The 12,999-nt window shown below is 44.7% G+C and overlaps 1 protein-coding gene across 2 annotated transcripts; it reads right to left on the bottom strand.

The window, feature by feature from the left end:
- Positions 1–160: 160 nt before the first annotated feature.
- On the bottom strand, positions 161–12,906 carry ppp4r4 (protein phosphatase 4, regulatory subunit 4). Of its 2 annotated transcripts, XM_074614850.1 has the most exons (26): positions 12,202–12,906; positions 11,815–12,003; positions 9,330–9,403; positions 8,314–8,416; positions 8,013–8,160; positions 7,816–7,889; positions 7,406–7,512; positions 6,850–6,957; positions 6,643–6,764; positions 6,426–6,548; positions 5,952–6,091; positions 5,743–5,862; positions 5,436–5,513; positions 5,097–5,180; positions 4,451–4,624; positions 4,255–4,360; positions 3,926–4,073; positions 3,692–3,836; positions 3,047–3,085; positions 2,870–2,941; positions 2,728–2,791; positions 2,533–2,610; positions 2,336–2,426; positions 1,761–1,822; positions 1,171–1,675; positions 161–445 (listed from the first exon to the last, which is right to left on the bottom strand). In XM_074614850.1, the coding sequence occupies exons 2-26, from the start codon at positions 11,923–11,925 to the stop codon at positions 400–402; spliced, it is 2,922 nt and encodes a 973-aa protein (XP_074470951.1). In that variant the 5' UTR covers positions 11,926–12,003; positions 12,202–12,906; the 3' UTR covers positions 161–399. The 2 variants fall into 2 exon arrangements, with proteins under 2 accessions (XP_074470951.1, XP_074470952.1); XM_074614851.1 differs by having other exon boundaries at positions 2,728–2,785; positions 11,815–12,906.
- Between the last annotated feature and the right edge of the window lie 93 nt (positions 12,907–12,999).

Here is a 12,999-nt window from a genome sequence, read left to right as displayed (position 1 = left end):
TTGCGCGCTGCTTACATAGACAATGAATGGGGAGCGTGGAAAGCACGGAGGCTGTGGACACGTACCATTATCGTCACAGAGATGGAGAATATTAATCCAAACAATCACACGTCAGCAGCTGAACCAATAACCAATAAGAACACACCAACAGTTTGTATGTGTGGAGTTTACTGAACCAATCAGGTGACAGGATGAGATCATTAGAATACACAGTGCTCAGAAAATAGAAGCAGCTCAGTAGATACAAATAGAAGTCAGGCTCTACTCTCTCTGTTTGGAAGAGATGATGTCCTGTTGCATTCTGGGTAATGTTCTGAAGCCTTTATTCGTCCTTTAACTTGTGAACCCTGACTGCTGATTGGCTGATGGCCTTTTGGAGGTATAATGACGTCATCATCTTCAGTCTCGTCCTGACTGGACGCTGAAAGAGTTTGACTTTCTGTTTCTGTAGAATTAAAAAAAAAAACAAGTAAATCATTTGAACCATTTGGGTGAAGTCTTTGTTAAACCACGACGAGGTTAAACCACAACGAGATCAAATGTGACCTTGTGGTGCTAATCTAGCACTAAAACAGGTAAACATAGGGCTAAACTAAGGCAAAGCTGGGCCTAAAACAGGCCTAAACCAGGTTTCAACCAAAATATAATGGGGCTAAAGCAGGACTAATTAAGGCTAATCTATGCTGAAATTGGAAGGTAAGGCTAAACTATATTATAGAAAAACCTGGGACAAAACCTGAATAAGGACTGAATTGAACAATACCAGGGCTAAATTGGGGTAATCCAGAGTTTCGATAGGGTTTAACGATGATCTCTATAAAATGGGCTAAATTGGGGATAAACCAGGTAAAAACAGGGATATAGCTGGACAGGATTAATATATGTTCTGACAGCGGAACCACAAAAGACCCAAACATCAGGTCCACGTCGACTCTTAAACGTATTAAACGAATCCAGAGGTTTTGTCGATCAGGGTGGTCTCCAATACCAACCGCACAAACGCTGATTCATGACGACCCCCGTGGTTGGTTCAATGAGCTAGTTGAGAACCTTGTATGAGGGCCACTCCTGGACCTGGTCTGAGGGGTCTTTGGGTTACGAACTGTAAAAACGATGTGGGATCATTAACTCGTAGGATTGCACCACCAGAACATTTTAGCAAGAACTCACATTGACAGCTTTCTGGACTGGCTGTCTTTCACCCCGCACCCCCGGTCCATCGTTTTACTGCGCTGGTCCAAGGTACTGGTCCTATGATCTCTCTGGTCCAGGGTACTGGTCCTATGATCTCTCTGGTCTAGGGTACTGGTCCTATGATCTCTCTGGTCCAGGGTACTGGTCCTATGGTCTCTCTGGTCCATAGTACTGCTTCTGTGGTCTCTCTGGTCAATGGTAGTGGTTCTATGGTCCAAAGTACTGGTTCTGTGGTCCATTGTACCTGTTCTCTGCTCCAACATATTGTTCCTGTGGTCCATGTTACTGGTTCTGTGGTCCAGTGTACTGGTTCTATGATCTCTCTGATCTATGGTGCTGGTCCTGTGGTCCATACTACTACTTCTGTGGTCTAGTGTACTGGCCCTCTCCAGGAGGCTAGTGGTGTTGCTGCGGATCAGGACCGGCATGGAGGAGGTGGACTGAGTCGCCATGGAGAAGTGGGCAGTCCTCAAGGAGTCGTCTGGAAAACAAAAGTGATGTGTGAATAAAAACCATCACATGGACTGTTCTGGTCCTGCAGTGTTAAATATTTAAGGAGGCGGTACCTTTGCTCGATGACATGGAGGACTTCCCGGATCCAGACATACTGCTCAACTCCCTCACTTTCCTGAAACACAGAGCCAGAAAACAGAACATTAACAACACCTGAACCTTGTTTTGACGGGATATATAATCCTCCAGTGTGTTCTGCTCTGTCCCAAGACCTGACGGGATAATCCTCCAGTGAGTTCTTTAAACATGAAGGAGTAGGGGTTTAGGGGTTCACCTCTGAGCTCCTCCTGGTCTCTAAGTCATGAGTCCAGACACCCTGCAGAGGAAACTAATTTCGGATGCTTGGATCCACCATATCATTCATTCACCATTCACCAACCAGAGACCAGGACCACAGCTGAGGATGGGAACAGAGACCAGGACCACAGTTGAGGACTGGAACAGAGATCCACTGGTGAATCAGGAGCTCCATCTTCCGGACCATTTCCCTCTGAACCACCATGGTCCAGTACAGGGTCTGTGGTACCAGTCCGCTTACAGTTCTCATATAATTTTACCCTTGCTACTGAACAAGACCCTGAGATACTAAAGCTGGTGTCTAAAGTGCATGAAGGCGTGCGGTTCTTACAGAGGTCTGTCTGAGTTGGCAGCTTTGGACGTCGTCGGCTGACTGCTGAGAGATCGACTCCGTGACAGTTTAGCCTTCCTCATCTCTTTACCTGTAAGAAGAAGAATCATCATCATCATATATTGTTTTAGCAAAATATCAATTATAGCCTGAAGGTATGTTGAAAAGGCCTCCAATCGTTTATATTTTCATCTTACCGGAGGAGGCCAAGGTGGCTCCAGACGAGGACACAGACATGGATTTGATTGCAGCTAGATTGGTTTTACTGTCTCTTCCTGTCAAGGAAAGACCGTTTACAGACTGGACAACAAACCCCTATACTCCGGATTGAAAATATCACAGCAAAAACTCCTCTGTGAATCATTTTATGCGAAAATAAAGGTTTTGCTCACGTTTTCTCTCCGTATGTTTCTCAGAGTTCAGTTTTCCGTCACTCTGCTGGCGCTCCAGCTGTTCCTGACGACAGAGGAGACGTCATTAAAACAAAACAGGAAGTGATTCAGACTCAAGAAGACGGATCAGCTTCAGACTCACCATCTCCAGCAGCAGAGTCTCCTCCTTTTCCTTCTTCTGGTCCAGTAAATCCCTCTCCTGCCTCTTGTGAAACTGCCAAGACACAACATACCAGATGGAGGCACGTAGAGGTTATACTGGAACCAAACACTCAGCTGAGATTTACAGTTTCGTCCTTTATGAAAACAAGGTGCTTACAGGCTCTGCCAGGTCCAGTTTGTCCAGTTCCAACACTGTCTGAAAAACATTATGAACACAGTTAATCCATCATAGGTTATAATTCTCATGGAGTCTTCTGAGAGAGTCTTCTAAAAGTGGGTCTGGTATGGTCTCTGTAGACCAGAGTAGGGTCTAGATTAGTCTCTGTAGACTCTGTGGACCAGAGTAGGGTCTGGACTGGTCTCTGCAGACCAGCGTAGGGTCTGGACTGGCCTTTGTAGACCAGAGTAGGGTCTGGACTGGTCTCTGTAGACTCTGTGGACCAGAGTAGGGTCTGGACTGGTCTCTGCAGACCAGCGTAGGGTCTGGACTGGTCTCAGTAGATCAGAGTAGGGTCTGGACTGGTCTCTGCAGACCAGAGTAGGGTCTGGACTGGTCTCTGTAGACTCTGTGGACCAGAGTAGGGTCTGGACTGGTCTCTGCAGACCACGGTAGGGTCTGGACTGGTCTCAGTAGATCAGAGTAGGGTCTGGACTGGTCTTAGTAGACCAGAGTAGGGTCTGGACTGGTCTCTGTAGACCATAGTAGGGTCTGGACTGGTCTCAGTAGACCAGAGTAGGGTCTGGACTGGTCTCAGTAGACCAGAGTAGGGTCTTGACTGGTCTCAGTCAGTGAGGATGTTACCTTGCGGATGGTGGCCACCACGTCCTTGTCTTTTTCTCTGCAGAGGAGTTTCTGGACACAGAAGTCGAGCTGCTGCAGCAGTTGTTTGTCAGCCGGCAGGCGGAGCGACGAACGCAATCTGGGCAACAACTGGCACAGCTTGTACCTGACAGACAGGTGAACAGACAGGCAGGTGAACAGCAGTGTGACATCTGATGTCAGAGAGACAGATGGACAGAATGCTGACAGAGCTACCTGACGTTGGCGACGGGGTCGTGGACCAGCTCCAGCGCCGGGATCAGGAAGTGTTTGTTAAAGTATTTTCTGGAGAAAATCTCACCGGCCGTTTCACAAACATCGAGGAACCTCAGACGGTTCCAGTAGCTCCGCCCTTGAGCCAGATCTGAAATACAAGACGAAGCGTCAACGTTTTGATTGACAGCCATTAAAAGTTCCTGCTGTGGTCACACCGCGTACACACTGACTGCGGCAGTCCCTTAGCTTAGACAGGAAGTTCAGGAGTTTGTGATGATTTAAAAAAACCTTCATCACGGTGAGGTAACTGAAGTCACCAGTATTCTGACCTTGGATCAGTCGCTCCATCATCTCTTGGCGCTGCTCCTGTTTGCGGTTGTAACGCAGGAATGTGCAGAATGTCCGAGCCGCCTCCTTCTGAACCGGCAACACCTTCTGCAACACCAATAACCGGAGGGAAAGTTACCTTTGTGTTCACCTGGTTTACCTGTTGTATTGAGTCGTGTCATGTGGTGTCATGCTGACGTTGGTGGTGAGGATGGTGAAGATGCGAGGGGAGAAGCTCTGGTGCAGCAGTTCTCCGGGCAGCAGTCGAGCCAGACAGCTATAACGCTGCAGGAGCTTCTCATGCAGCCGCCAACGGAGAGAGCCTCCAACCTTCTGCTCCGCTATCAGCAGAGCCGACAGCAGCTCGGGGAACTGATGAGGAACCGCAGGAGAATGTAGAGGAACCAGAGGACACAAGAGAACCAAGATGAGAGTGGCAACAGGAAACAGAAAGACAAAGTATCAGAGAGGTTCCTTACGGCCCTGACACACCAAGCCGACGGTCCGCCGGCGGACAGTTTGGCCATTGGTGACCGTCCTTCGGGCAAGTTATTTTCGGTGTGTCCCACACCGTCGGTTCTTGTCTGCCTATGTTGGAAGATTTTTTTCTCGCGCAGGCGCAGAACGTACGTGGTAGTTGGCCGTTGGCTGTCGTCTTTGTGGTGTGTTCGAGTGCAACTTTTTGGCCAAAACCAAGGCGAAGTGAGGCGACTCAATGGGTTGCCTTCGTCGCCACTAGTTCTTTGATGTCGGCTTGGTGTGTCCCCAGCTTTAAAGAAAAGGCCTCAGAAGAACTGAAGGAGGCCTAATGAAACCAGGTTAAACCCTGAACTAGTGTTCTCACCTTGTTGTCCAGCGCCAGGTTCTCTCCTCTGGAAAGAACCGCCTCTAGAGTTTCTTCCAGGTGATTCATCAGAGCATCCAAAACCTTGACAACAACAATAAAAGCTTTGGTATGTAAAACTAACATCTGAAGTAAAAAAGCTTCATGTTCTGAAGTATGATAATAAGTCAAATAATATCAGTAAGTGCTCTAATAAAAAAAAGGCTAAACAAATACAGAACTAATAAATCAAAGAGACAGATAGAAAGACAACTTATCTACAAATTCTCCAAATCACTCCAAAAACAAAAACTAGACCCAGAAAACACATAGAAACAACATTCACACTATATCCATCACCTCCAGAGCGTCGTCCTGCAGCAGAGCCAGGAGCTCTTTGTGGACCAGCTGGACGTTTGAACCGAGCAGCTTCACCACCTGACAGGAAGGGGCGGGGCCAATCGTGTGACATCAGAGAAGAGCAACATTACGAGGCTAGATTTATGAAGAACTTGGTGCTCTAGTAAACAATTTTATTGCAATATAGGGGCTTTTGCGGGGATACAGTGATTCACAAAAAGAAAGTGCGACAGGGCCGTAAAGTGGGGGAGCCAATGGTCCCTTGGCCCCCCACTTTATGGCGCCCATGCTGTAGCCGTTATCTGACCTGGTGGAAACTGGCTGCAGCACTTCGTCGAACGCTGACCTCTGGATCACAGCACAGACTGGAGAAAGATGGGTAGAGCTCTGACATGAAGTGAGCCGAGTCAGCAAACACCACCATGGCCTGGAGAGAGAGAGCGAGAGAGAGAGGAAGACTGAATATTGAACTGAGCCCTGAAGCTCTGCTCAGTGTGAGTGTGTCTGTGGTTGTACCGGCAAGTTGTAGCAGCAGTTGCAGCGGACCAGCGTCGACTCATTACCCTCAGTCTGGTTTCCTTCAGTCTGCAGACCGGCGACAGACAGCACCTTAAACCTCTGCAGCAACCGGCCCTTCTGCTCATCTGACAGAGAGCCTGAAACACAACCACCACCAATCAGAGTCACTCCTGAGGTCACCGTACTCGCTCCCATCACAACTCGTCGCATACTGATACTTTGTCAAGACCCCTCGCCGTCACTTTACAGTGAAAAACATCATGGTTGAGCTTAAAACTACTAGGTTTGTACATTGAAAATGAAACTGAACGTTGTAAACACGGGACACGAACAATCAGCTGTTTGTAACATGAAAATGAAACTTAATGCCCGGGCAGGGCCCGCCGCCCTGATGTGACCTTGCTCTGCTTTAGTTTCAGTAGAATTTGACGCTACTGTTTCTATTGTGTGACAATCAGTGCTGAGTCTCACCTGCCAGTCCGCTGCAGACCTTCCCGAACTGGAATGACAATGACGCAACGACAGCTTCGTCCGCCTGCGATGACACCTCGCACACTGACATCACCAGAGGGACCACGACATGGAGTCTGTCATCTGAGAGAGGAGGAGGAGGGGGCAGTGGTTCAGGTCTGCACAAGTCCATGATCTAGGCCTGAGGACACCTTAAACCCTCTGCCTGATGACTCACCGCTGTCGATCATCTCCATCAGGTTGATGATGGTGTCGAAGGCGGCGAGGCGGACACTGCACTCCTGGTCTCTGGCGAGCTCCACCAGTTCAGGAAGCAGCTCCGTCCTGGTGTCGTCGACCCTGAAGGACAAGAAGCACTCACTGTCTCACCACAGCAGCAGATTTAGTTTGTGTTTGGTTTCATGCAGTGTTTGGTGAAGTTTACCCGCTCGCTCTGGCGATGCTCTCCAGCTGACGACACATAACGGCCCGAACCTCCAACTCCACGTCCTGACACAGAGACCGGGCCAACGGCAGCAGCTCCTTCTTCACTCTGAGATACCGGAAACACATCTGTTAGTACCAGACCAGGTACCAGACCAGGTACCAGACCAGGTATCAGACCAGGTACCAGACCAGGTACCAGACCAGTCAAGGCAATATTACACAAAGACGAAGAAGATAAAGTCCATAATCCAGGACTATAGTAGTAGTAGTATACAGTGTGTAGTACCACAGTATACGGTGTGTAGTACCACAGTATACGGTGTGTAGTACCACAGTATACGATGTGTAGTACTACAGTATACGGTGTGTAGTACCACAGTATACGGTGTGTAGTACCACAGTATACGATGTGTAGTACTACAGTATACAGTGTGTAGTACCACAGTATACGGTGTGTAGTACCACAGTATACGGTGTGTAGTACCACAGTATACGATGTGTAGTACTACAGTATACGGTGTGTAGTACTACAGTATACGGTGTGTAGTACTCACATGTGAGAGTCGAACTTGCAGGCGACTTTCCCTAAAATGCGACAGCTGGCCAGACGAGCCTGAAGAGAGTGAGACAGCTGAGACTGGTAGAGGAGAGGGTTCAGCACCTGCAGAGACACAGACAGGTAGACATGAACAGAGAGAGACAGCGAGTTACAGAGGCTTCCACACCTGGAGAGACAGACAGGTACAGTAAGAGAAAACAGACAAGTAGACATGAACAGAATGTGGAAGATTCAGGATGTGGAAAAGAATGCAGGTGGACAGGTTAATAGGAAAAAGTAGAGAGACAGGTAAAGAAAGACAGGTGGAGAGAAGGAGAGATGTTCTAATGTCGTACTTTAAACTGTTTTAATACTGATCAATAATCAGTGATTAAAGGTATTAATCAATAAGTCTGATCACTGTACCTCCTGTTTGATGGTCTCCTTTGGTAGAGCGTTGATGGCCGACAGCAGAGTCTCCAACCAGGCGTTGCTCACCACTGTCAAATAAATACGGCAACATCAACGTCAATATTAATGTCAACAACAACGTCAACAACCGTACCTGTGTGTCTGTGGTTCAGGTGGTGTTACCTGTGTGTCTGTGTTTCAGGTGGTGTTACCTGTGTCTCGGTGGTTCAGGTGCAGCAGGACGGTCTTCAGGATGGAGAAGGTGTGGGTGTGGATCAGGATGATGTCGTCCTGCAGGATGGTTAAGAACGACGCTGCTGCAGCCAGCTGGATTTCTGCTCCGGCTCCATTTAGGACCTCCTGAGTCAGACAGACAGGACAGGTTACCTGAATGACACACCTGTACAACACACCTGTCATTTCCCAGAGTGACTGTCTACATACTGCTCACATCTGACGGCCTTCACACAGTGTAGCACTGACATAGTCTGACTGATGTGATTGTGTACATACCCGGACCTTCGGTACGACCCGACGAAATGTCTCAGCTGGATTCTGGCGGACGAGGCTCGGCAGGTTACTGATGACACTCGCTCTCTGGACCTCCTGACCCACACTGACAACACAAGGAAGAACATAGAGAGCAGATGCAGAGAAAATATATATTTCAGGTGACTATTTGTAGAAAAAAAAATACGAGGACCTAAAATTGAACCCTGAGGGACTCCACAACTGACCCCAGGGGCCAGGATTGTGGCATCAAATTGATCCAGATTTTCCATCTTAAATTTTGAAATACCCAAATGCAGCATTTTGTGCAGATTAAAGGTTGGATTGGATCAGCAAATCTGGATCCAAAATCTTCCGGCTCAGAAATCTTTGGATGTGCTTTGAAATACACGGTTTTTGGATCAGAAGAAAATTTAATCCAATTGAACCACTATAATCCTGTAAAATCATTCTGAAAGTCCGGCCCCTGAAGATAAATTCAGCTGAATTTGGATCTAAACCGATAAAGGGCAGACCCACAAACAGTCTGCACCCGGGTCCAGATACCTCCTGAATCTCCAGGATGTCCGGTGTCTCCAGTAAGGCGCTGAATGAGTTCAGTGAACTAGTTTAGAGCCTTTGGGATCAGACTGCAGGATGATTACCTTCAATGTTTAATGAGCTTCAGAGTTTACTGGGTCAGAGAGAAGGAGGGCAGAGCTGCTTCTCCACCTGAGAACCAGCAGAACTCTTTCTACCAATAAAGGGTTATTTATTCTGGATTCTCCGGTTTGTCTTTGTGACTCTAATCGTGACGGCGACTGTTTCACGACCAGAACGTTTCAACACGAGCTGATGTCAAAAAGAAAACACAAGAACACTAAAAACAGTACGCCTCTTACCTGAGCAGGTATACGACTCTTACCTGAGCAGGTATACGACTCTTACATGAGCAGGTATACGACTCTTACCTGAGCAGGTATACGACTCTTACCTGAGCAGGTATACGACTCTTACTAGAGCAGGTATATGGCTCTTACCTGAGCAGGTAGACGGCTCTCTCAATGTCGTTCAGGTCTTCATCCACAGTCAGCTGATCGATCTCTTCCGCTGTCTGAAACAACAAACACATTCAGATGTTTAAAGTTTCTGTTTGAACGTATTTTATTCGGAAGGCTACAGATAAATATTTAATGCTTTATTGTGAAAATTTAATTATGATAATTAAAGCCACAGGTCGTAACCGTTTCTAAAATCATAATTATCATCGTACCTCTATTTATAGTCGACGTATCACCTGTGTGACATCACCCCGAAGCTCACAGGTGAGGACCCTTACTAACATGATGCACTTACTGTAACCATCACATGTACACACAGCTGAATCTGATTCTAGTAGTTTTATAATATTATTTATTATATAATATTTATAATACATGATTTGGATCTCACAAAGATAGACAAGAGCACACAGAATGGTTTCCATCACATGAATTACCTGGAGACGAGCTTTAACTCTAAAATTATGTAACGTGTTTAAATAATACACTGAAGATTTTATAATATTTTTATTTATATGTATATTTATTTTATTATTTATTATTTTATTATCTCATTATTTGTTATATATTATATTATTTTTATTTATAAAAAACTGTTTAGTTATAATGTGTACCAGACTAAATGCATCTCCATCTCAGTGTGTGTGTGTAGGAGGAAACGGGGGTGTGTGACTGCGTCGTCATGACGTCAGGGTTTCTCCCATAAGAAGACCCCAGGCCCCGCCCCCTAAACGTCATCATCGTCATCATGAAGCCACGCCCCTCCACCCACACAGTTTAGAGGAGGAGGAAGAGGAGGAGGAGAAGAGAAAGAAGAGGAGTAGGAGGAGGAGGAGAGAGAGGAGAAAGCAGCTCCAGCAGGTCAGCACACCTGTATTTCATAAGTATTTAGTCAGAATTATGACTAATAATAACTCTGACCTAATTATTATTATTATTTATTATTTATTATTTATTATTTATTATTTATTATTTATTATTTATTATTATAATTATGAAACCCAACTGTTCTCAATCTTTGAGAATCAAACAAATAAAATAATGATAATAAATGTGATTTTCTGCTTTAAGCTTCACACAATATTTCTCAGTAAACTTTATTAAAATCATTATATACATACAGGTACATAGATGACCTTTGACCTCTGCATTTAACCCATCATTAGGAGCAGTGGGTTGCAGGGAGCAACTTGGGCTACTTGATACGTAAGTTATAAACCGTAAATAACAATAACTCAGGTTTGTATTTATCAGATAGGCTAATCAGTATATTAAGATGTAATAACACACTAAGTGTTTATTGACATCTATAACTAATTATATTATATTGTATTGTTTTATTGTATTGTATTATATTATACTATATCATATCATGTCATTTTATACTATATTATATTATATTATATCCTATTATAATATATTATATTGTATTATATTATACTATATTATATTGTATTATATTATTTATATTATGTTATTTTACATTATATTGTATTATGTTATGTATATTATATTATATTATAAAATATTATTTTATATTATATTATATCATATTATGCTATATTATATTATATTGTATTATATTATATTGTATTGTATTATATTATTTTATATTATATTATATCATAATATGCTTTATTATATTATATAAGATTATTTTATACTATATTATATAATATTATGCTATATTATATTATAAAGATGTCGATAGACAGATTTAGATGATGTTAAAATTGCTGTTAAAACTCAAAGATATTCAGTTTACTGAGACAACTTTCAACATCTTTAACAACTTCCATTTATTGATTATCGGAATAGTTTCCAGTTGATTGATTGAGTTATGAACAGTTAGTAGAGTCATTAGATGTAATAAACTGGTCACAAAGTGCAGATATAGATTTATTGCATATGTTCTCGAGACACTGAAACACACAGACGAAGAAGAAGAAGAAGAAGAGGAGGAGATCCTCTTAGCTGCTGTAGCAGCCTACTACTAACTGTCTATCTGACAGGCAGACAGACAGACAGACAGACAGAAACTGCGTCATGCTGCGCAGATAGCGGGTTTCCCCTCTGCTTCCTGCATGGAGGCTGCTGATCTTCCTCCCACTGACTCATACAACATGTCACATTATCACCTTCACCATCATCATCTCCATCACCACCATCAGCATCAGCACCATCAGCATCAGCACCACCATCAGCAACAGCACCATCAGCATCAGCATCAGCACCTCAGCATCAGCACCATCAGCATCATCATCAGCATCAGCACCATCAGCATCAGCACCTCAGCATCAGCACCACAATCAACATCAGCACCATCAGCATCATCACCATCAGCATCAGCATCAGCACCATCAGCATCATCAGCACCATCTCCATCAGCATCACCATCAGCATCAGCACCACCACCATCCTCATCATCATCCTCACATGAATATGAATGAAATGCTGTGAATACCTTGAGGCTCCGGCGGATCGGCCTCTCGATGAAGGCGAGCTCCTGCAGCTCCTCCAGCTGTCCGTACAGCAGGCTGGACTGGTTCAGAGCCATTCTGCTGCTGGAGAACATCTGCTCTACTGGAAGTGGCCCAGTATCAAACTGGTGGCTAGTGGGAGAGCTGGTGGTGGATGTCAGTACCAACCATCCCTGATGATGATGAGAGGAGGAGAGAGAGAGAGAGAGAGAGAGAGGAGGGGGACTGTCACTACCCCGTTTCCACGGAGATCCCTTTGCTTTAAGGGGAAACGTCACGCCAGACTCCGTTCAAAATTCTAATGATTTAACATAAATCCTCTCTCATCTGCTTATAAATCAATCTGTCAGAATAAAAAATTAATACTTAACAAATCAACAGAGTCCATTCTTCTATTCGGCGAACATTTAGTCCCATAAACTGCGATGGTTTCAGTAAAAATCTCCACTTTTTCTGAGGAACATCTGTTGAACAGAACAGCCCGGTACCAGATCCCGTTTTAAAAATAGCGTTTTAACGCGTATATCCTCTCTAATTAACCCAGGGATGTGTTAAAGCTTAAAAAACGAACATGATTTAACATCAAATAGATTGATTTTCAATTCGGCTGATATTCAAGTCCACCAAAAAACCTATAAAATAACCATCTAGATCTTCAACAGTCGCTCCTCCTGTTGGGTCCAGTGCGGGTGGAACGTCACGCCAGACTCCGTTCAAAAACTCGCATTTTAGAATTTCGTAACTATTTTAAGAAGAGAAATAATTTAAAAATCCTCAAACATGAGACATCTATGAAATCGTGACGATCTCTTCTGTAGTTCGGCGCACACCCAGCACACCGACAAACACTCAGTCGAACAGAATCCCGTCCTACTGTTCGGTCCAGTCCGGTAGGAACGTCACGCCGGACTGCATTAATCTTTCTGCGCTATTAATGCGTCTGTGCTCGTCTGTGAAGCTTGAGATGCGTAAAACTAAAAAAAAACGAGATCTTTCATAAACCGGTTCGACCAGCTCATCTTCGGGTCTGAGCTGAATGAACCAACAAGCAGGTGTTATTATAAAGATGTCTATCTGTGTGAACTCAGTCCGTCTGGTCTCCCACACAGAGGGCGGTACCGAGCAGAACCAAACAGACAAGTTCAGAGTTCTGCTGGTCCAGATTGGAC

This window comes from Sebastes fasciatus, chromosome 18, assembly GCF_043250625.1.
Source record: "Sebastes fasciatus isolate fSebFas1 chromosome 18, fSebFas1.pri, whole genome shotgun sequence".
Lineage (NCBI taxonomy): Eukaryota > Metazoa > Chordata > Actinopteri > Perciformes > Sebastidae > Sebastes > Sebastes fasciatus.
This window is presented reverse-complemented; position numbering and strand designations above follow the sequence as displayed.